We start from the raw sequence: 25,517 nt of genomic DNA, 5'->3' as shown, positions 1-25,517 counted from the left end.
ATCTGTTTTCCATAACGGAATAAATTGTATTATACAGGTAAACTGTAAGAAATGAAATTTCAGTTTTGTCAATCACCTTGTTGGTGTCTGTATGCCAGAAAGTTAGGAGAGATATAGCCACTTGTATCATGGGACAGTACAATGTGGCACGGGGATCCAGCTACCATACTTCGGGTGAAATCGCTCTTCTGAGACAACCTCTACCAAGCCGACGCTGGACAAACCAGAAAAGCAGAACACTCCTACAGCGGGGTCTTTACTGGCAGGTAGGTGCTACCTGAGCAGGTCAGCACCTGTCCGACTGCAACCTAGTAAACTGGGGAAGACTGGACTTACAGAAACAGGGGGTTTAGGTGTGGGTGCAGTCGGTGGGACTCCCCCTGGGCACGCTTGTAGGACCTCGCAGACAGTCTCAACCAGCCAGTGATACGTGCTTTGCCGCATGTGCCACCACTTACAGACTCAAGCGGCCTTTTCTTCTTCTCCACCTAGCTCAAGTATGGATAAAGGGTGAGCTACGGGATCCTTGAGGATGACAACATTTGAAAGAACCATAGCTACCGCAGAATAAGAATTCACTCTTTCTCCTTTGGGAAATAATATATGTCAATATGGATCCAATCGTACGGAGCCAGTGAACACCATCACTTACTACATGGTGACAACATCAGCTGTACTAACCAAACACACAGGAACCCTTGCCTTCCAGGCTGGTATCAGATCTGTGTACAACACACAATTAAGTGGACGTTTCAAGTTGCAGTTTTCAGATGTTAAGAGTATCGTAAACAAGCAGATAGGTTGCTCAAGACCCAATAGGTTGCTCAAGATCCAATAGGTTGAAGCCTGGACCATAACTCCCATCTGGTACAGAGAACTGTACGTTTGGTCTTTGTGACAAGACGTCTCATCACATAGAGTGGCCTCCTCCTGACAGGCACAGGAAGAGCCTGAAAGATCTGAGCATGGGATAGTGCCTAGAGCAGGCAGGTACTGCTCTGCCAGCAGCCACTGAATGAGGGAGGAATGGCACAGGTAAGGTAATGGTTGAAGTGAACCTCGGGCACCCAACTTGGAGACCACCTTCGATTTGGTCTGACCTGTTGCTGTTCTGCCCAGGCTCAACCTTAACCGGGAATGAAGCTGGCACCAGCTCCTGGTCCCAGGTGCACACACATATGCACACAGACCTAACTGCTGGAGGTCCTTGCAGCCCCGCTGCACGTGAGGCACCGAGATAGTGCTCTGGTTCGCAGCCTCCGCTTGGGTCCCACCAGAAGGAAGGCTGCTTTAAGTTCAAGTGCATACCACAAGACTACAGCTACAGATGCAAAGCAGATTCACACCTAAAACCATGCACTACACTACTAAAATAGATGAACCGAGGGGGTTTTCATTGCGCCCACAGGTCCCACATTCTTCCGATTTACAGGGTAAAAAGAGTACCTTGCAACAAGCTGAGACAGCTCTGAAGTGACAATGCCACCCCTCCAGAGTCCGAAGGGCCTTATGTGTGCCTGCAGCGTTCATTCACTATTCCTGGCCTCACAGAAGAATTTACTGCTAAGTAGCATATGCTTCTGCATATGAACAACCCTTCCACGTGTTTCAGGAGGCAGAGCTCACAGAGGAAACTGGCTTACTAGCACCACCAAATTCAAAGGATATCAGAAAACATGACAGAATTTCATTTGGAAAACAATTAAAAGCAGGGATTCCTATACAACATGTCATGTTAGTTTTGGACAGTACATAAGATCCACAGTTCTCACCAACATAAATAAAATCAAGGAAGGAAAAAAGTAAAGGTCACAGCAAATCTCATCTAGAGTGAAGTTTCTACATGTTAATATTTGTGTATTCCCATATAATGTACAGCTTAAGGACAACTCAGTGGAAATAATTCTTTATTCCTGTGTCTGAATATGAGTGACAGTAGTTATTCTAAAAGATCAGATTAAAAATTCATTGTTGCATTTTGAATTCCAACGATCATTTCTTTAAAAGAAAATGCTTTCCTAACCTTTCTAAATACAGAAGTTAGATATCATTCCCAAACTTTGGAAGTAATTAAAATTAGAAGCATGATAACATTCTTACACCTCTTCATGCTATTGTCAGACCTTAGAAAAAGAGAAGACCACATTTTTAATGAAAAGATGCTAGTGTGACCACCTGTTGTAAAAGACTAGACCTTTGATCAGATATTACAGTGAAAACACGAAACGTCAAACCTGACAAACACCATAAGATGTAGGAATAGTGAGACCCACTAACTCTGCTCTCGTGTGGGGCCAGGATAACAACAGGCTTAGTTTGTTCTGCTTCCCCTAAAGGAAATTCCACTGAAAGAAAGAGCAACATAGAGACGTGCAAGCCAGAGACTGCAGATTTTATACCTATGTAAAATGACTGGATATAAACATCCAAATTCATAGAAGTCAATTATAAAATGTCTGCAGTCTATAGCTGTAAGAGTTATGCTGATGTTTCAAAACAAAAGAAATCACATTTTTGCTAGCAACTCCATTCTATTCTTTGCAATTGTGGATCATTCTGATGAAATACACTGCACTGATGCAATCAAAAAATGACACACAGAGTTTGGAAAAGGTTAAAGTTACAAGCTACAGAATCCAGAAAAAAAAAAATCAGGAGAAAAATCTAGGATATTTATGACTTTGCTCTAACAAAAAATTGCCTAGATTAGTATTACAAATGTACAGGCAAAGCCACAGTTAGAATATCCTGTATTTCACCTCTATCCCCCTCTTAATGAACTCATTATCATGTCTTTCAAAGAGGAGATCTCCCTGGGCCAGCTGTATACAGCCAAATCTCTCTCCTTATGCTTTAGAAAAGTAAAATCTCTAGAGAAAACGCAGTGTTCAAGCACATGTACTATATTAGTAATCTGAGCTGTCAGCACCACTGTGCTCCGGTTATACACAGCTAGGCAACCTGAAAATACACAAAAAGCAACTGAAAGTGACCCCAGGAGTGGGCCAAAATTAGTCGGTATTGCTTTCATGGGGAAACCTGCAGCGCGTCCTTCACTCTCCTCCTCTCAACACTTTTTAAAAAACGCTATCAAAATTTCTTATCAGTTGTGAGACAGCACCCCCTGGTGTAGCAACACATGAAAATTTTATAAGCTTTATAAAATACCTTAATTTGTGGCAGGGTGGAGCTAACTGATAGGCATTACTACGGAGATTACCCAAGATGTGGATTAACTGGCTGGGTCTCTCCTCCACACTCCAGCTGCAGCTGTGCCAAGAGCGCAGAGGACAGAGCAAACGCCCCTCACGTGAGGCTTCACATTTCTGAGCTGCACAAAGCTGGCTCTACAGAAACCACTCACAAACCTTTTTAAAGGTCAGCACACAAACTACGTTCCCCTATGGCCTGGTTCGGTTTTGTTTGATATTCCTCACCTTCATGTTTCCTTGGGATGACCCCCTTCCTCTCCTAGAAAACCAAGAGTTGCCTACATCATGCCAGTCATCAGAGAAACATTCCTGCTTCTCATGTTATCATCTCAATAGGACACAAATATAAATCCTCGTTGGGCCCTGATTAAAGAAATCTGGCCCTGACTCACAGCAGCTCTACGTTAGGAGCAGGGGCGTAGGAGAGGCTTGTTTCCTGCTGTGCCAGCACTGCATCATGCAATGACTTTCTAAAACTTTTAAAGGAAAAGCAGCAAGTTTTCTTGCTCCGTTTACTCCTACTGGGAATTGATTCCTGTTCTTAACCAAGTTTCTGAAATCAGAGTTGTGGAATAACACTACCGTGCGCCGAAGCGTAGTGTATGCAATACATACCTACTGCTGCACAGACAAGAGGTTAGAAACCTCCTTGCACATAGCTTTGAACAATACAGCATAGCCACAGCTATACGTGAGCTTCTACCACGTTTTGCTGCACTGGAAAAGCTAAAGTGGAGCCTAAATTAGGGTAGTCTGTGTAAGATACTCCTTGTGGATGCAAAACAGAAGTGTTTTTCAGTCTATTAATGTTGATCAAACACTCCAATAGCAGTTGAGCTCTCATTCTCCCTGGAACAGCAATTTTTTAAGTGATCAGTGGCGCATCTATAGTTCTCAGCTCTCCTGTTTGCTCACAATTGCTAATCCTCATGGAAACCACGATGGTAGTACACCAACTTCCCCCCCCCCCCCCCATTTCCTTTCCCCTTTAAGTGCTTGTGGCAGTTGTCACAAGCACAAATTCCAAGCAGTGACAGGCGTGCCCAGGAGTGGCTGAAGACCAGTGGATCTGCACTCTCAAACAACACAACTTGAGAATCCTGACACTGGCAGACACAGAAAAATCTGTCAGTCTCTCTCTAGGGCATAAAAGACATTTTAGAAATAGAGGTTCTGCACCAAAATCAGTCTATTATCTGAGCTACTGAGCAAAAGCTTAGCCAGAACACCATAGGATATAGATAAAAGGATAGAATTTCACCTCTGAAGTACAGACATGAAACATCCTCTAACTTTTTTTAGGGGTCAGGCTACTGAAACAACGCACACCATCAATGAAAACATCTGTACAAGACCAATTCTGCAGGAGCACTATTGAAAACCAGGAGAGGTGGAAAATAAATCCCGAAGTCACGGCAGCTTCTGCTGAACAGGTGCTTTCACGTCCTTGCCTAAAGTTCTGACAGCAAAAGATATCCTGAACCAAGTTAAATTATGTGCCCCTCCCAGCTGACTAGGAGTCACATGAAACACGGGTATCTGCACATGCCAGGGTGTTTTGCTATTCTCCAATGAGGACAGCAGATTGTGACTGAAACAGGGCTTGGAAAACTCATACTGGAAGTCACTCCCCTTCTCCAGAAATACCCTTTCCTTGGCTGTGGTCAGCAAATCCATCTCCTTCACACCAGTATATGTGCAGCTATGACTCAATCTCCGTCAGTGTGCTACTAATCACAATGTCTTTGTGAAGAGATGACACCATTCACTGGAGTCCTAGGATTTTCTTCTCTCTTGGTTTGGCTTAAAGCAACTGGAGAACAAAACCCCTACCACGCACCCCCAAGCAGCATACCCATACCCACGGAATTCCACAGGACAGCACGTACAATACATTCCTATGCTTTTCTCCCATCATGCCCCCTGCCCCCCAAATTATGAAGTACTAAGCAACTAAGATCACAACCTGATTATCTCTACTACCCTTGTGAAGCTGGCACAACTTCACAGAAGGCAATACAACTGCTGGGAGATCGTGCAGAGACATTAACTTCACGATCAAGGCAGACCTGCACATCCAGAGCTTCAGCTCCTGCTGGTATCATGTGATGCACGAGTTGGAGCTTTCATTAAAAAGCAAAACAATGGCAGCACCAAACAGGGACTTCAAAGCATGCAAAACAAACAGGTCACTCAGCAAAACCACGCTGCACTATCTTACTGATTTACTGTCTCTGAGATCAGCCGGAGCACGAGTGGGATACCCCCCACTGTAGCAGGTAAAGGGTTTCAAAATCGCATCGTCACAATACTTGGTGTCAACGATACCTGCTTTTGTGCCTGAAACATACATGACTGCAACCTGTACATTTCACATCTGTATCTGATGCTCAAGAAGTGCACGAGGTCATCAGAGCCTTTCAAGTTTCCTTCTCCGCTCAGACAAACTCATGGCAGTAGCTTTGCTTATCTAAGACCCTTCCCTTTTTCTTATTGTATGTAGTAAGAGCGAAGTGCCTATGAGAAAACAGTACAATAAAGGCGCCATAGCTTTGGTACTCACATATTTTGCATCTAGAATATTTAACAGAAGACACAGCCTTAGCAGGCGTACAGGCTTGTCCGTAACAGAGGTGTGCACACTGCAGTAAAGGAACGCAGACTCAGTACTGTTAGATACAGCATGGATTGGATGGCTAATGGCTTAAAAAAAAGCTACTGCCAGCAGAATTCTATTGATTATTACAATTTTTACACACTAAAAATTCAGAATTGTACAGCTGCATCAATGCAAACTTTTAGTTGTGACAGATCTGTCCCTTTTTTTTTTTTTTACTATGGGCAAACTATTTTCTTGTAGCACCTAAGCTTAGAACAGGATTGGAATGAGAAGTGAACCTAAAGCTTACAAGAACAGACCAAAGCTAGCTGGCAAAAAGTAGTATCGGCAGGAAGAGGTAATGAAATAGTTATATGAATGTCAGTTACTAGCTCAGTTTTTGCACTGTGCTTCTAGGGCTATCCTTCAGCCAGATAAAATACAGCAGCCTGACTCTTTCACTTCAGAATTTACATGTGGAAAACGGGTATTTTCATCACTGAGGCCTTCAATGTTTCAGAAATCAGCTAATCAGGATACTAAGTCAGTTCTCTTCTGTCCTGCTGGAGCAGGACAGAGCTGTTCAAGTTCAGCAGCAGAACCTTCTGCCAACTGGAAAAGTACTGCCAGCTCTGGGGACTCTTCTGTAGAATTCATTGCTTGCAACAACTTAACAAATTCAGAATTAATGCGTAACAGCTTCGGCAAAAAGTATTTCAACCTAACAGTTACACGTTTTACTCTACTGCTCTTTTGTGTAACATTTAGTAGCCAAACGGTGTTAAGTCGCTTCCACATCCTGACCTTCACTCACAATTTTTCCTTTTCTGCAATTCCTCAGCTTGGTTCAACTCACTACAAGACCATAACCGGTCTGAATCCTTCCTTCCGCAGCTCACACATCTGGCTAACGGCTGCATTCACTGAAAATACAGCTCACCCTACTACAGCTTCAATATTGCACTTGGCTGTCTTTTCTGCATTAACTCAAAAATCAGAACACCACCAGCAATGTTATGTTACTCAAGATAACACTGTTAGGAAATCATTTCAGAAACAAAGTTTAAGGTTCTACTACTTGCTGGAAAGGGCTGCATTTTGACAACCTCTTTTCTGATATTACAAGCCTGTCTGTGCCAAGTGATTACATTACTAAACCAACCATTTAGAACATACAGCCTTTGATTTAGTTGTCAAATATATATTCTCCCAGGTATACCAGAGTATTTTAAGTCACGATCACACATTCACACAATTCAGGCCTAGTCATTATTGTAAACACTTAAGCTATCACACACTCCCACTTTCATAGAGTATCAAAATACCCCGGCCAGATACTCCATGCTGATCAAATCATACAGTGACTATAATTTACAAACACAACAGTAATGGCATAATTTGTTTATTGTACTGTGAGCATCAGTATATAGTAGAGACAAAGAAAACATGACTTCCAGGACAAAGGAAAAAACATCTGGGTATTTAAAGTTTTGCTCAGTATCAATCATGGAGAACCTATAAATTATCTGCTGGAATGGTTTCAGCTCAAAAGCTTCGCTTCTACAATTACAGAACACTGAAGAATATAAGACGTTCTGGATTCCGAAAGCCACATACCTAAGGTTAAACTGTAAAAGACCTGAAAAGATATTATGCAAAATTTATAAACTTGTTTTCTTCTGAGACAGATTGATCTTATCTCCAAGACTCAGGGCCATTCCCTGTAAGGAAAAGAAGGAAGACATTCACCACAGAGATATTTCAAAACAACTATCTATATCGAAATGAAGTTCCATATATAGAAGTCTATGAAGTTAGTGGCATGAAAATTAAAGTATTCCTAACTGTTCATTTATTTGTACACATTATAGCACACACTTTCTTAACAATAGGTAAAGGCTAGATCCATATCAAATATTATTGCAACAACAAAACTTAAATGAGCTAGCAACTGCTAAATCTGGTATCAATACAAAAGGCAGTAGAATAAAAAAAATTAAGCCTTTTGACCTCCCATGAACTGAAAGTATCCTGCCACTGGAGAAAATACAACTGTCAGTCCAGTTACTGAAATTCAACTGTTGAAAGTGTCAGTGCTGATCCCAGCACTCCATGCACTACAGCTGTAAAAAAATAATTTAATCACAGAACCACATTAATACAGCACAGAAACTGAAGAAACCTCAAAAGAAACTGCATGAATAAACCCATGTAATCCATCGCAGAACGATTTCAAGATGAAACCAAGCTGCCATATGTAATTGAATGCAGTCTTATGTAAAAACGCCACTGTAAACATACCAGAAACATTAATTTCAACCACTCCAAAATCTTTACAGTGACATCACAGACTAAATGGTTTCTTTGTGAAAACTCTCAGGTAATCCTTTATTGTATGCTGTTTAAATACTTCTATTGGTACACTGCTGGTTTTAATTAAACAGTTCCAAATCTCATACTTCTTTTTAACTGAGAGGTAGAAGTTCTAAAATCCAAACCAGACTCATAGATGTACCTACAGAAAACAATCCCACCGAAAGAGTCTGGGTTCTGTTTTGTTGGTTTTAGAAAGAATCAGAGGACAGCAATTACATGCATAAAATGTACTACTTGTGTGAAACTGAAATTTGTAATTCAGTAGGAAACAGATCATGGAATCTTGGGGAGCATTTGCTCTCTATTTAAAAGCAAATAAAATATAACATTCTATTCGCAGCGCTACAGATAAGATAAGGCAATGTTGGCCCAAAGGCCTATTTTATGATAACACTGGGAGAAAATACCTCTAACATGGTTTCAGGGTAGGATTACACCTAATTAGAAAGACATTCTTTCCTCACAAAATCTGTATGAGATGGTTTTAAAACTAAGGCTAAAGTTCCTATGTTCATCTTCCCTAAAACTTTTCTCATTTACCTAGTACTAGGAAATAACATCCAAAAATTTGCAAGTTTTGAGAGTGCTTGGTACATTTTCTTACAAATGACAAGGAGCAACAGCGCTCTAAACACGAGCCATATTACCTGACTCTTTGCACGGATCCGTATGTGACCAGTAACAGGTGCCTCTGGTCCCAGATGAATTGGCTTCTCAATGCTGACATTTGCAAGGGCATCTTCTCCAAATATGGAACGTGCATAAAGATTGGCCGCCATAAAGCCACAATAACCAGAAAGTGCCTAGAGAAAGTACATTTGAACTCTTTAGAAAGGCCAAAATCCTTTAAACACGTTTTAATTCATCCTAGGTTAGCTTGGCAAATACCAGTATTTAACGTTTAAACGTCTTTCTTCACATACAACACTTCGTAAAATGTTTAGAATTGTGCAAAGGGAAACAGGGCCTTTTTCTACAATTAATATTGGAAGACACGCAATCTACAGCATTCTTCGAGACAAGGCAGGATGGCATTTATGGTCTGATTTAATGAACAGCAAAATGGTAAAGAAGCTAAATGGTAGCAATAGCTATTACACTTATGCAGGCCACTATACATAGTATGTATAATAGCTATTAGCTAGTATGTATCTTAAACAAGAAATAGCTATTGTATATATTTATTTTGCTTTACAATAAAAAGGCTAAACTGGCAAAAGAAAGGTATATTTTGACAGAGAACAAAGGAACTTGAAGCTACTGAAAAAACCCTTTATAAAACAGATGGTCCCATCAAATCTATACTACAGCTTAGCTTCCACAAAGTACAACAGACATTCCGATTTTCTAACTGGGCAAGAAAGAACTAAAGTGATTAAGCACCACAGAGTTTTGATAACATTAATTTGCTTTTACTCATTTCAGGCCACTCATTGAAAAACTCTGAAGTACAAGTACCATTTCATACTGTAAGCAAGCATCTCCAATAATAATATTCATAACAAAAGCTAAATAAGTTAAGCAATACACAAACTAAAAAGGACGTCTGAAAGTCTCCAGGCAAATAGCTCACCTTCTCTGGAGTCAGGCATTTCATATTGGTTGACTTCAGGATGTGCTGTAAGTATTCATTTAGATCAATGATATTTGTATTCACTGTAACCTTCAAGAACGGAAAAAACGGCAATTACTTTAATTAGCACCTCAGGCATTTCTGAAACCATCCCTTCTTCAGGGCTCTATTAAGGAGACGACCGCATTTCTCCTCGAGGAACACCACGCTCAGTAAGCTAGCGGCACTGCCCATTGCGTGGTGGCACCAAACAAAGTCTTCACCTCCTGCTATCCACTTGTTAAAGAGTGAGAACTTCACGTGTCCCGTAAACCCTTAGCAGGTCTGTAACTAACAGCTTGGGCACCCTCTACTATGAAGTGTACCCACCATGTTGTTGGTCTTACAGAGCATCCATAACCATACGCTACAGCTGTACTGCAAAGCAATCCAGTGAAAGATGTCCCTGCCCACTGCAGGGGGGCTGGACTCAATGACCTGTAAAAGGTCTGTTACAACCCAAACAATTCCAGGATTCTATGATTTTTTACTTTTTTTTTTTTAAAAGACAATGTAATTCAGAACCGGAGAGGCTAAGCAGTATGAATAATTCTGCAGCCTCAGCATAAACTTATACATGTTGCTATCACACCTTTGAGCCAAAATACACAGCAATCGCCAAGCAATTTGGACACCTTCCGTACAGGAGGCAAGGCTCAAGGCTCACACGTCTTTTGTGAGGAAAAAACCCTAAAGCATCACTAAACTTGTGAAACAGGTAAGACGGCAATAAGAGAACGAGTTACTTGGCTCCAACATCCAATGCAGATGTGGAATGAGGTTTATATCACACACGATAATGATGTAACAAGCTGATGTAGAACAGGAAACAGTTATACCTCACCAACCAAACACCCAAATAACACAAAAAATAAAACTAACTTTGTTTTCCCACTCAAATTCTGCCCACATCTGCCTGAACTCCGCATCCGTACAAGAAGCTGGCTGGATGTAATCCATGATGTCAATGTGAATATCACTGAGAACGACGCAGTTCCTGTCGCTGGCTGCTCCAGAGACATCATACACTGCAATATAAAACACAAACCACCTTAACGTTTAAAAAAGCGAATCTGCACTAAATAAGAGTGCTCCGTTACCACCTGCCAGTTAACAACAGTCACTTGCTCAATCTCATTGCTGACCTCTGTCCTTTTCAAGTGCTTTACCCAGTTGCCACAGAACCTTGAGTTAAGAGTACTGGTCTCTGAGGCAAGGCTGCCTAGCTCACGGCAAATTCAGAGACTGGGTTCAAGCACCATGCTGACAATCATTCTAAAGGTAGCATGTCCCACGATGACTTTATGTGATACACGTTTTTTTTTAAATGATCACAAAATATTCATACATTGTAGTACATTTAATTTCCTCTCCCAGTATGAAGTGTTTTAATTATTTTCAAGCTCACTAAGCAGTTAAGAAATGCTACATATTCATGTCAATTTTTCACACTGAATTGTTTACTTACCGATATTACCAAAAATTATTCCATTTTCTGTTGAAGCAACTTTAACATTAGCTTTAATGTTTGCAAAATCATGTGGAGCAAGTGTCAGAGGAGATGGTTTTTCCACAAGCTTCAAGTCACCTGTTTAAAGAAATTGGGAGATGTGGATCAGGAAACATCAACAGCACACAATGACTTCAGCTTTTTTAACATTTTTTATTTTCTTGTCATTCAATTGTAATGTCTACACAGTTGCACTAAATACCACCATAAACATCTTAGCTGATTTGGAGGTTTTTTTGGTTTGCTTTGGTTTTTTTTTAGTTTGCTACCTGCAAGACAAAATAATTTACATTACATTAAAAATCTCATTTAAAATACTAGTGTATTCACCCAAACCCCACTGAAAACAAATGCAAGTAGTGACTTAAGCGGGCTTTGGATAGAGTTTAGTATTAAATTTTTAACAATCAGGAAATGGTTAATTCTACCTTGTGTTTTAATCACTGACAACATCATAATACCTAATCCTACAGTTAAGTGTCTCAAAATCAAAGTTCAATGTCCAGTAACACATGCACTAAGCTATTTATAAACAAGTCAAAGTATCACCTTGATTTTGAATATAATTGCTCCCAGGAAACAGTAAGAGATGTATTTTTCCTAGTCCTGTAGCAAGCAATTGTACAAGACTCTTTAGTTCTATCAAACTGAGCAATTTGAGAACACAGCCTGAACAGCATCAGCTCTACGCACACGAGCGATGCATCAACTCGGTTTTTGCAATATATCTGAAGACATCAACTGGGAAATACAGAATTCCACTTTACTGAGCTGACAAATAGAAAAATACAACCTGTTAAGTAACATATTCATTTTATTTATCGCCATCATTAATCTGATCAAATGATTTACAAGAGATTAGGCGGAAGGTTACGCCCCTCCCGTCATATTTACATCAATCAAAAGTATGTAACGTGCATTATCCTAGTGTGTTCTAAACATATTTCAATTCCTGACTGCCAAAACATATGACAGCTCAGGAAACTGGTTACTGTTCTTGGATTATCTGCTCCAGTCCCTCTCCTAAAAGAAGTTAATGAAGCTCAGTATTGCTCAAGCAAGCCTCTGGTGCAGCTGTTGGTAGAGGGAATATTTTCAGCTGAGTAAATGAGGTATTTAGGTACTCCAGGTTGAGCACAAGAACCACCTAGGGCAGATAGCTTTCTGTTGCCTGATATTTGCTCCATGCCCATTTGGATTTTGTCCTCTTGCTCTATGGTAACAGCACAACTGCAATAAGTATACCAAAAAACCTGTCCGTATTTCAGGAAAAAGGGAGAAGGGAAAAATGCTACGCTATTTTTCTAGCGAAAAAAGCATGAAAAAATTCAAAATACGACTACAGATTATATCATCAGATAGTATTGTCAGCGCCAGTAGACACAAGTCTCTCACATTTTGGAAGAAAAGTATGTTTTTAAAGGCATTCAAGAACATCTTTTCAAAATAGTGACTAGCTGGCATAAATCTGTAAGCGTTTTAAAGTGTTTCAGAAACTCCCCACAACTGGGTGCCAATGCTCACTGGTGCTTTAACAGTTGCTTTGCTTCCACCACTCTCCTCACCTAGCGTGGCTAGTTCCAGCGTGCAGTTCTGCAGAGTATCACTGGTCTGGTTGACCACAAGCACATCCAGCACAATGTCATACTGATTGACGTGGACGTACGCTTCGGCATACACAGGGTCTGAGAAACCTGTCAGTTGAGTAACCTGTGAGAGAAAAGAGTTTAAGGTATTTTTCTTCTCATAAACCAGTTTAAAAAATGGAATCATGTCAAACAATGACAAAAAAAAAGAATAAAGTACAGTCAAATCCATTACCCTCTAAATGAGCCTCCGAACCAAGCAGGTGTGCAAAGAGCTTTTAATTGGACAGAACTAACTTAACTAGTAAGAAAAAGGGGAAAAAAAATAAAGAGAAAATTGGAAAAAATGCTGCAAAAATTCACCACAAATATTGTCTAGAAAACAAGATTTAAAGAAGTTGTGATGTTAGGAAATCTAAAGTTCATGCGTAAATCCTGCAATATAACCCTATTTCACTGATTTATAGCTAAACACACAGTGACTGTCCGTACTATTTAAACAAACAAATTTTACCCGCATCCTTCCTTCACATGTCCTTTTGCGCACACACACTACAGTTACAAAACCTTTCCAGATGAAATGTATTCTGAACTGAATTCATGTAAATTCCTAAAATATGGACTGTAATGCCATTTATTCTTAAAAAGATCAGCAGGACAAAGAAACACTGACTTAAGATGAAAAGGTAATTTCAAACAGTAAAAATAATTCATCCAGACTTTTAAAGAACAGAAGTCCGGTTTTTTAACTCTTGACTAATGAACGAATGAAGAGATTCCTTGTCTTTGGATCTTCTCTGCAGGTCCTGGTAACCAGCAACAAAAAAAAGGCATAAAGAGTGAATCAAGGATGCACTGCACTTGGCAACAGGATATGGCAGCCAAAGAAAGAAAGGGGTTCTTAATCACTTGTGACATCCCTGCTCTCTTCCCTGTGAGCCTTACTGGGCTCTTCAGACCAGCAAACAATCTTACTTTCTTCTCCACATCCCACCAGCTCAGCACTCTCCAAGTCTCCTCTTCATTCTTCCCCTCCCATGTGAAGAAAGTAATAACTTCAAGCACAAGGGCTTTTCTCTTCCTCCTGATCCTGACCAAGAAACGCCCAGGTCTTTCCAATCAACCCGCATAGGCCCGTTCATCCGTTCCAGCCTGCGATGCCCAAAGCTGACCCCGTGCATAAGCAGCACAAAGCACATATAACTGAAACACTGACTTTCACTTACCTTATTAAGTTTGGACGCAAGAGGATCAGCAGCCTCTTTCCTCTGTGTGTTTCCCATTGCTGCAAGAAGGCTAAGCTGGAACTGGTCTTCTTTTGAGCTCATTTCATTTTTAGCAGTAAGCTGCATGAAGGAAATGGGATCATCTGGCTGAACCGTCACATTCCTCTTCTCAGATTCCTTCTGCAGGAAGAGAAACATTCAAGAATTCACAACAAATTCCATTCCTTAGGACAGAAACACAGTCAAATAACTCCGACTTAGAGTCAAACAGTGACAATTCTGGGACCAGCCTGGATGTGAACATCTGTAAAAAACTCCAAGTGTTTACGGTTACACCCTTATGACAGCTCACCTTCTGGGAAAGTTTCTCCTCTTCTAGCTTGGCTGACAGCATATGAGAGAGGGACTGTCTGCATTCTTTGTTGAAAATATCATTCATGAGAGGAGAACATTCCGACAAAACTTTCAGACACAACGAAATACGATCCACATCATCATCTGTAATCGGTTTCTTGGGAAGAGAGGACTTTCCCAAATGGAGAATAGTGGCCATCAGCAGCATAGCTTCAGCAATAAAGGACTGAGAAGGAGGACAAAGGAAAAAGAATGGAAGGAGGTTATTGCATTTTACACCATTTTACAGAAATGTTTGTTTCTGACTCATTTACAAAAAAAGTGAGCATTAATCAAATCATAAAAACTCTGAACAGATTACTCATTTTTTCAGTACTTGTTAACTAGAAACCAAGCAGCATGATTTAGACTGTCCAGATAGAGTGGCTGGAAAGCAGCAGGCCCTGTTTGTCACCCAAAAGATCATTATTACCCAATCACGTAACTAGCACTTCACTTTGGACTTAACCCGCTTCGCAGCTGTTTAAAAGAGGTAACAGCCAGCTCTTCCTCGCCACGACGGTGAAAACGCAACGGATGGCTTACGTTTTGTTTCTTCTTTTCCTGAACCAGCGACACGTAGCGCAAAGCAATCTTCGTCAAAGTGGTAGCAAGGGAAGCTGCAACAAAGAAATCGCCATCAAGCAGGAATCCTCGTAACGGAGGTCTGCAAAGACAAACGATAATCAGAAAACCAGTTCGGGATGACGCTCTTCGGCCTACTTATCTTCACACCTTGACATCCACATTGCACAAACAAAACAAGCCTGAAAGGTCTCAGAAGGGTTTTTTTTTCCCCTCAAGAAGTAATTTTCCAGATAGAGAGATATTCACAAGTCACAGAGCTATTTCCACAGAGAATAGGGAGTGAAGCTAAATAATTTCATTGTACCTCTGAGACGATGACTAATCAAGACGAAGTAGCCCATTTACAGTTAATTAAGGAAATACAGCAACTGTTGTAGCTACCGATAAAATAAACTACCCCAAGTATTAAATAATGCAAGGTGATATCAAGAAAAAAAATAATGTTCTAACCTAAAGGCAACATCTCTGTATCCACTTAAAATTGTGAAGGGACTTTATGTATGAATCATAAAGAACCGACTAGTTTAGGATACCGTAATTAATAATGCCCTTTTTGATATGCAGGAAGCTTTGACTACAAATCCCAAGCAATCGGGCAACTTCCTACCAGACACCATCTACTTGGGATAATACCTTAAAAGAGAGGAAGTTACCTCAACCATTGAACTCTGTACGAGAGAGAATACCACTTAAATAAAAAAAAGGCAATTGCCCAAGTCACTCCTGGCCTAGTATGAAATCGTAAATACCTGTCTTCTTCCTTTTTGGCAGGTCGGGAACTACTGAGAGCGCTCTGTGTTGCATAAGTGCCCATCTCTGTCACCAACTTCTGGGCTGGACCCACAGACACCTCTTCTTCAGGTTTTAGCTCCCCAGCTTCTTTCTTGATTTCAGATTCTACTATTGGGATCTAGAAACCAACAGGGAACAACAACAATATACACAGTTAATATAAAAGAGATATTTTTGTTCTACAGAAGGTTTTAACAAAAATTATCTCCATTGTTAAGGTTATTATAAGTAAAAGGTCAGTCACAGTGCAACAGTTTTGAGAGCATCTGAGGAGCCAGGGAGATGCTGAAATACATAAAGTCTCTTACCCACGCGATAAAGCTTACATTGCACAGATTGTCTTAGGTCCCTCTCAGAACAACCCAGACTTAAAGCACTCTTTCTTTGTTAATGGTTACAGTTAAATTGTATGTTAAAGCTGCCATAATTTTCCGAAATAATTAATTTCTCAGCTCCCCTTTTAACAGATATCACTCATTCTCAGTATACACTAGCTTCAGGTATGCTATTTAAAAAAAATAAGTAATGAATGCAAAACTCTAACTAGATTTTACTTTAGATTTCTTGTGCACACACTATTATGTATCACAAGTGCTCAAAACCCTGCTGCATCGTACCTGATTTTTTTTTAAATACCTTTTTCTTAGAAAACACACTGTATAATAGTAAGTAACCCCACAAAGCACCAGCGTAACAAAGTAAACACACCTCTCCAAGTGATCTGCGAACTTCTGTCATTACACTTTGTATATCTTCCTTTGTGCTGCAGTATTCTCCAAGGATCCATAAAGCTCCTCGATAAATCCTAAGACAAAAACAGTAATTTAAGTCGTGCTTTCATGACATACTCAAACTAGCATCAAGGGAAGAGATTTATGGTCTGGTAAAGGCCAGTCTTGACAAATTCAAAAGGACGCGACGGACAGAAAGCAAGTTTGATCAAAAGCAATCGTCCTTTCAGCCTTAGTAAACTCATGAACAAGTATATCAAATGCGATATATTCTCTGCTACAAATTTATTCTCATCTGTGTTAATCCTGATATTCACAAAATCAGATTTCATTATGATCATAATGAAATAACTCTACTGTATGTGAATAAAGTCAGCTCTAATTTCTCCAGTTATCTGAGACAAACTAATTTTTCCTTCATACAGGAGAAAATAAAAAATGAGAACATGAATGAAGATTAAGGAAAAAAAACAGCAAAGCTTCAGAGGTTTTTTTTCCCCACTTAATGAGATGACAATGGAGATAGGATTCAGTTTCCTGTGTACTGGAAGAATGGCAGAGTGGTGTCTTGGTACAGAGAAATTCTCAGATGACTTCACCTTTGCAGATCTATCATAAAAACAAGTTTTTAGTACCTGAAAGGTACTAAAGAAGCTTTGCAGATAGCAAAGCCCAGCCTATGTTACACTGGATTTTCTAATAAGTTTACAGTAAGCACTTCCAGCTGCCTACAAGTGCAAATTCCTGCTGCAATAATCCCTTAGTAACTATTTTAACAAATATATCCCTTTAGAGTTGGCCTTCGTCACAATGCTATCTTGTAGCAAGCGGAGATACAATTACCAATTGCATCATAAATCCTTCATTCAACGCAACAAGCACCCAATATATCTTTTGTACAAGTAGGCAAGAAGGAAGCTGTACCTAGAAGTCATCTACCCCCCCAAATATCTCAGCTTCAGTTATTCTTCATGTGTAGGTTGCAAGGATTTTGGTACATATTTAATGACAATATAAATTCAATGCAAGCGAGACACAGGGTGCTCCAATGTCTGTTTGGTATCATATTTTGGACTCACTTGACAGATTTAATAGCATGAAAGACTTCAAGCATCTTCTCAACAATAAGAGGTCTGAGGTTATCAAATCGCTGGATCGCTTCCCGCACAAACTCCAAGACATCAGCAGCTGCTGCTTCATTATTATCACTAAGGAACTCCATCAGCTAGCACAAAAGAGCGAACGTGAGCGCAAACAGCAGCACAGCAGGTCTGTACAACAGCATTTTCCCTCTATGTTCAGAAAAACAAAACTGCACGCGCATCTCCCGTTAAACAAAGCTCAAGTTAAACCACCTTAAGTACGTTCCAAGCAATTACCAATTATCATAATCCCAAAATTGTTTTTCTAATGATCCAAATCACTGCACTTTTATGCAAAGGTACTCATCAGCTCATGTTCTTCAAAAATATTTAAAAATAAAGTCTCATAAGAGAAATAACTACAGCATTAGAAAGTCCTATATTTCTTTAGGGATTAAAAATGGCATTGCTTCACGTGAGGCCGCTATTAGAAACACCTCAGCTTCAGTTATTCTCCAGGGTTTGGGTATAGCTATAACATATTTAATGACAATGTAATTAAACATTTGCATACCACTGGAATAACATTTGCAGCCATGTCTGGAAACCGAACACTACAGGAATGCAAGGTACGAACAAGCAGCTGTCTATACTTGTCTGTATCTTCATGCTCTGTCACATTATTAGTTTTAATCACTTCCTTCTTCAGAACGATCACAAGCTGCAGAAAAGATCAAATAAAATTGAAGAAAATCCCCTATTTTTCCAAAGAATAAAAAATAGTGTAATGAAACATATTTTACCTCCTCCACATTTCTTGAAGAGACAAGATCCAGAGCCAGTTGAAGGGTTTTTTTGCGCACTTCTAGATCTGGAGTACTCAACACCCTGAGGATGTCCATAACTAGATCCTGAAACAATAATGAAATTATAACTGCTCAGTGGCTTTGAATTACTTCCTTTTCATACAATTCTAATTTTCAGTCCTCAATGATTTTCAAAGACCTTCTTGATACATAACATATAATCTACCGAAAACCAAGCAAGATACCCTAGGCACTAGGAACTTCACAGTGTTCATTTAATACATTCTACATCTACATAAAAGTCTACCATACATGCTACAATCAAGAGAGCATTTGCCATTGTTGATTCTGATGTAAACAATAAAAGCAGCAAGTCATACACATAAAAGTCCATCCAATATGTTTTTAGCAAAACCAGAAGATTTAAACTTCAGAGGTATATTTTTCCACACATCAGAACACCCGAAAGTTTCGTTTAGGAAAGGAATAGCTTCAATAAGCTTGCAGGAAGAGAGAGCTCACACACCTGTAGCACTCGTTCATGGGAGGGATGCTCCTTTAATTCAATCAACCGATCCAAAACAATCAGTTTCACGTTGTTATCACTTTCTTTAATAATCAAATCTATGTAGCATTGGGCAGCTGCCTAAAATCAAAAGGATCAAAACCATTTTTTAAGTAACAAAGAGGAGAAATTGGCAAATTTCTGAGCGAAATTCAGGAAAAGATACCTTCTATGTTACTATTAAAGCAACTACTCAAAGACCTGGCACAGAAATGAACCTGAGAACAGACTTTAAAACTTTCTGGTCCACTGTAAGCATCGATTCACGTTACAAAAATTACACAGGAAGGCCCACAATGGCATCAGCTTACAATACACAGACCTGATTTCAAGTTCAAAGAAAGTCATAAAGAAAGAAATTTCCTGGTATGCTTTGGGTCAGCTCTTAAGTACACAACAGGGCATGAAAACCAATTTAAAGGAGTTGCCACCTATCTAGATATGGTTGTAATGACAGCTTCTATGTACAATATTCCTACTCAACAAAAATGACTACACTAAAATAAGAATGTTGGCATTAACACTGCTCCTGATCTTTTGAAACTACTATTTACAATGTTTCTACTCTAAATCTAGACTTACATATTCTACTTTTGACATTTCCATACAAGATCAAAATTTCTGTGTGATCTCAAATAAACAGCTGTACAAACTTCAATCTAGGAACCCAAGGTCAATCAGTACTCAACGTAAGTCTTCACTGTTTTATTCTACTGCCCTGATCTGAAAAGAGTAATATCTACAAGTAAAGAAAGTAATTCAATCTCTGCAAATCTTTGCTTTAAGTATGCCAAGACGACTGCAGGTTTGCACCAACTATTGCAAAATAGTTTGCACAGCATTCAAGCTCGTCCCCTACCAAAGTGACACGAAGTTCACTAGCTACAGGTCTGCAAAACACAGTTCAGTCTTTTCTTTGTGACCAATTTTAAGGGATATTTTAAGACAGTGTTTCACACATGAAGCGTTAAACACCCTGTATCACCAAAGCCTTCACTTTTTCAAAGCATCAGCGTACAGCATTCAGTATCATTCCGGTGCACTAAAGTCTATTGAAACATCTGAAAACATCACTTTTATACCTTGATGGCTGTCGGGGCACTGGAGAGTGTAACTAGAGTACCTGCAGCTTCATACTTCACTGCAGGACTCGATGACTGCAGTAAGTTGTAGATGCAGCGAATAAATCGAGCTCTCTCCGATGGATTCGCATGACAGACCTAAATAAGAACCACCATAATTGGCACATAAAGAAAAAAGAAAATAGCAATCCTACAGCTTAATTATGTTACAAGAAAGACAAAATTAAGTGAAAGGTGACAACCTTTTCTGGGGATAAGAAGTGTCATTCACAGTTGTAAAAATCTAATTACAAATATCCATTAAAAAGCTCTTATTGACAACTCTATGCAACGCTACAAGGTCTTAAAAAGGACCAAAAGGAAGGGCACAGTCTCTACTAGCTTCTCTAACAGACGCCCTGCTCATGTCCATGAAGAAGTCTGCTAACACACAGTCCACATCACAGCAAATCAGGTGAGACATACTGCCCTATCCTGCACGCGCTTGAGCAGTTTATCATTTCAAGAGACAAATCTTACTCAGCTCTACCAAACAATGACATATTCCTGACATGGACTAAATGCTAGCTGTAACGCCCTTTCCAGTCTAATATAATGTAACATGTACATCTATTTTAGAAGGGCCACAACATTTCCCTTTTACCTTATAAATTAGTTCAACAATAACCAACTGCAGTATGTCACCGAATGTCTGGACTTGGTCAATACAGGTACTCAAATAATCCAAAGCTCGATCCTATACAAATAAAAGATAAATTATTCTGAGTTTGCTCACTCAGCTATATTTTAAATCAAAACACATTTTAAAAATTAAAATACAAACCAGTACATACTCAACTCTTCAGCTTGAAATTTAAAACAATTTAAGAGAACACTGCAAACCTGAAGAGCAAATTAATCCACTCTGTCTATAGACGGGAAAGAGAGACAAAACCAATGGCAATCAGGCATAAAAAGCAATTGCCTGTAGAGCAAATAAAGCAAAACGCTAAACAGAAATTGCCATTCCTTTCTCATGGGACTACAAAAGCTGTAGAACAGTAGGTATTGGAGCACTTCTGCCCGGTTAAGCTCACCTGGCAAAACTAATTACAGTTTTCAACATCAACATATGCCTTCACCCAATACAGTAATTCTCCTCTAAAATGAAGACAGCACTAAAGACCTAGTTTAACTTTTTCAGTTACCAAATATTCCACAAATCTGTTAACACTACCATATATGGTTTTTTATGAATATAAATAGTTCATACTACCAAACTACTTGCTAGTTACCTAGCATATTGTCCAGTATTTAAATGAAACAAGTTTGAGGACACACATCCTTACCTGATCTGCATGAATTAGCATCATAAATGCATTTCTTTTGCAGCTTGCATCTTTCTCATTCACTAAGAAATCATGGATCAATTCAGGGGCGTCAGGTATAAGATGTTCAAAATTTCTTTTTTTAAAAAAAAATAATCATAATTAAAATAACTACTGGTAAGGAGTAGAACCTAAGGCCTAAGTGCACATCCTAAAAACAACTGTTTACAATAATTCAAAAAGCGTAAAATGGCGATACATAGCTTTTGTGCAGCTGTCAAACTGTGAACAGACTCAAGAAGCTTTAAAAAATTGTTTGTTACCATGACAGCTGAGGGCGTTCTGCCAGCCGAGATTTCTGCCTAACAGTCACACTCAGCCACGCTACGAAGGTAACAACAGCACTAACGTTTAGTATGTAACTGCCCTACGTGAAGAATGTCTCACTTCGGACACATTTATACGTGCATATTCCTGCAAGGATCCTTCCGTATTCATGGTTGTGGACAACGGTTACTGTTAAAAATGCTGAGATCATCCAGAAAGGCATTGGCCTACACCAATTAACCCGTAACATAAGGACCTCAGTCGTACTTGAGGAAGCAGCAGCAGTACCTTTCACTTTTCCAAAGAAGTCCAATAGATAAAGGAGAAAAAGCGAACAAACACCCCCCCAAAACCAAACCCACCCCCAAACACCACACCAGCGATTGATCAATGTTTAGGAGATCTCAAAAGCCACTCAGATCACCAAGCTAGCCTCGGTCTTCTGCATCCACAACTTTAAATAGTTTCTGGCATTTACCTATAAATCGTGTAAATTGCCAGAACTGCGTTTCTGCGCACGTAGCTGTGCCGATGCTCCAGACACGCACGAATAGCTGGCATCAAAGGCTCCAACAGTTCTGCTTCTTTCAGCTTACAAAGAAAACGGAGAGTAGAGCCTCGGATAAATTCATTTGGGTGCTGAAGATCCTAAAATCAACAAGAAACATATTTGAAATGCCAGACTCCTCAGCCTAATTGTTAAGCTCAGATGAATGCACTTGCTAGCCTTCTTCCACACGCAGCTTTCCCATGGTACAAGTTCCCAACATCCACACCACCTCACCTTCTTCTCACGAAACACCTTCTTAAAACACTGCTGCCCCACTATATTTAAAAACGCTTATTTCTGTGTAGTAAAACAGACAAAGCCCGTGGGATTTCTTTTCTGCATTGTATGTGCTTTCTCTCATGGCCAAGGCTGTGACAGCTCACCCTGCAGGCATTCCTGCACACTGGGTACTAACCTCTAGTGTATACGAGTTCATCTGCTTCCAACTCATTCACAAAGAAGTTTAAGGACCTTATTGTCATTGTGAAGGAATGTCCCAAATAAACCACGATAAAGTTATTCCAAAAATAGTGTCCTTTTAGAACCCAGTGTGTCCCAAGACACTAAGAAGACAGTCATTAGGTTACCCCTCATCTTCGAGGTTCACCGACTTGGAAACAAAGAGCACTAAATTTTTGTTAAGTTGTAATAGTAAAAGAACATATAAAAACTCCTTGGTAGTAGGTCTGCTGGTTATCCACAATTACCCAGCTCTGAAGCACTGAGACATATTGGTTAGGAAGGAAATGCTGAGCAGAGGGAACTGCTTGCAAGAGCCCAGCGCAGAGCCACAAAGGTGATGAAGGGGCTGGAACATCTCCCTCATGATGAAAGGCTGAGGGAGCTGGGTCTCTTGAGCTTGAAGAAGAGGAGACTGAGGGGTGACCTCATTAATGTTTATAAATACGTAAAGGTGAGTGTCAGGAGGATGGAGCCGGGCTCTTCTTGGTGATGGCCAGTGACAGGACAGGGGGCAACGGGTGCAAGCTGGAGCACAGGAGGTTCCACATGAACATAAGGAAGAACTTTTTCACTGTGAGGGTGACAGAGCACTGGAACAGGCTGCCCAGAGAGGTTGTGGAGTCTCCTTCTCTGGAGACATTCAAAACCCGCCTGGACGCGTTCCTGTGTGACCTGCTCTAGGTGGTCCTGCTTGGGCAGGGGGTTGGACTAGATGATATTTCGAGGCCCCTTCCAACCCCTAACATTCTGTGATTTACACATTTATTAAACAACACAAAATTACATACTTTCTATAAAGATCCAGTCTAGGAACATAAGCAATAAAATAAACAACGAGCTACCTTTCTGTATGCATCGCATACAAGGATCATTTCTTGCAGAAGCCTGCCATCTGGAGTGGTCTTTGGCACTATCTCCCAAAAGACAAGCAGCAGTTTTTTGATGGTATGATCTTGGAGAGGCAGTACAAAACGTATGATGGTCATCAGAAGCCCCGGTAGTTTTTCACCATTCAGAATCATAATGATTACTTTCTTCAAGGCCTCTGTCTTCAGCTTGACATCTCCTTTTTCTAGAGGAGGAGGAAAAGAAATCAGGAAGGCTAACATGTCACAGTTAGTTGAACAGGAATCCTAATCTTCAGTGCCCGAAGACACAAACCCCCTCCGAAGGAGTGCAACATAGCACAGCAATAAAATTCACACCTTTACTTCTACTGAAAGGATAAAGATGAAGCAAGAGATGTCTAAAGAATACACATGGAGTTTAAACTCGATTCTAGGACCAACATGTTGGAATTAACCAAGTTCAACAAATTTCACAGCTGTGTCAATGCTGAAATTTAAACAGCCTTTTATACCAGGATACTAGAATGCACTCTGATGTCATACGTATACTAAACAGACGTATTTACATATGTAAATACACTTAACATCGCCATTTCTGCCAGCAAGATACAGCAGTGCATGAACAAATGATAAGACAACTTGTTGCTTATGATTACAGTACTTCAATCTGACTTAGGCCAAACAGGAATCACTTCAAACAGAAAGACAGAAAAATATTTTAGATTTTTGCACAGATTGAGGGGGGGCGGGGGGAACTCAACAAACCAAAACACATAAGATAAATATCATGAAGTTTCTCAAAACACAGCAAACAGAGGCAGGTACATATTTCAAAAATCAACAGAACAAAAGAAACATCAAATTGACTTGTTTGTATCCTCCCGATCATTGTCCATTACTTGCCTAGGTCATTTTTTAAGCTGATTTCAGAAGGTGGCTCTGAATCCATTGGAACATTGATTAACGTGTAACACACGTTCTCTGCAGCTGTCATGGCTCTCGGTTACAAAAGTTTTTTCAATGGAAGAATTATTTTGATACAAATATCAGACAACCTAAAAAACAAACAAACAAAATGAACAATTTTATTAACAAACCACACAAAGAAGTTTTTGCAACTGACAATGATTTGAAGAAATTGAGAAGCCGCATTCAAAAGCCTTTTCAATTTTCTGTTATGCTAAAATATTCCTGTTAGTACCAAAAATTGCAGAGCATGAAATTTCCCAAAGACAAAAAAAAAAGTAAATTAAAGAAATCTGTCCAATACTTAGGGCACAGTTAGAGGTAACAGAAGCGTACAGGCACCTGACTGCAGCTGAATAGATGCAGCAACTTTTCCCTCATCTACTCACCCCCTGCTCCTGGCTGTGCCCCTTCCCTGCAGCCCTGTGCCCCTCCAGGTGAACTGACCCGAGCCACAAAATCAGCTGAAAAACATCACGGGGAAAAGAAGGGCAGAATTTTTGACTTGATAAACAAGTTGAATCAGCCTAAGACGGACGCTTTGAAGATGAGCACGAGATCCGACAGGGCAGAAATCAAGGGTGGAAGAAAAGACAACCCGGTGGAGGGGGGAGCGGGGCTGCCCTTTTACCTGCCAAGGATGCTCAGACCAGCTCAACTCCACTAACTGCTCTGCTAGACACTCATGAGGAACGCGAGTAGTTTTATGGCAAAAAGCTGCTGTGTGACTGACAGTTCAGACAACAGAATTAGCAATTAAGCTCAATCCTCATTCCCATGTTTTTTTCTTCCTAGACATCTAGGATCAAATCAAATCTGTTATTCAATTTCTTAAGTAATGAAAAACGCTCAAGTTTGAGCTCGCTCAGCTATCGCTATGATACCACACTGACAAGC

At 40.0% G+C, this 25,517-nt stretch overlaps 1 protein-coding gene across 1 annotated transcript; it reads right to left on the bottom strand.

Moving 5' to 3' along the window:
* Positions 1–7,197: 7,197 nt before the first annotated feature.
* On the bottom strand, positions 7,198–24,694 carry COPB1 (coat protein complex I subunit beta 1). The gene is made up of 21 exons (XM_009954458.2): positions 24,558–24,694; positions 23,649–23,878; positions 22,273–22,442; positions 21,489–21,603; positions 20,804–20,896; positions 20,161–20,298; positions 19,040–19,159; positions 18,511–18,618; positions 18,282–18,428; positions 17,705–17,850; positions 16,603–16,699; positions 15,852–16,012; positions 15,061–15,181; positions 14,474–14,701; positions 14,122–14,301; positions 12,875–13,019; positions 11,268–11,387; positions 10,682–10,827; positions 9,761–9,850; positions 8,835–8,990; positions 7,198–7,532 (listed from the first exon to the last, which is right to left on the bottom strand). The coding sequence occupies exons 1-21, from the start codon at positions 24,646–24,648 to the stop codon at positions 7,473–7,475; spliced, it is 2,862 nt and encodes a 953-aa protein (XP_009952760.1). The 5' UTR covers positions 24,649–24,694; the 3' UTR covers positions 7,198–7,472.
* Between the last annotated feature and the right edge of the window lie 823 nt (positions 24,695–25,517).

The sequence above is a fragment of the Leptosomus discolor genome, chromosome 12 (genome assembly GCF_034619465.1).
Source record: "Leptosomus discolor isolate bLepDis1 chromosome 12, bLepDis1.hap2, whole genome shotgun sequence".
NCBI lineage: Eukaryota > Metazoa > Chordata > Aves > Leptosomiformes > Leptosomidae > Leptosomus > Leptosomus discolor.
The sequence above is the reverse complement of the archived record's forward strand: the minus strand, read 5'-3'. Positions and strand labels throughout refer to the sequence as shown.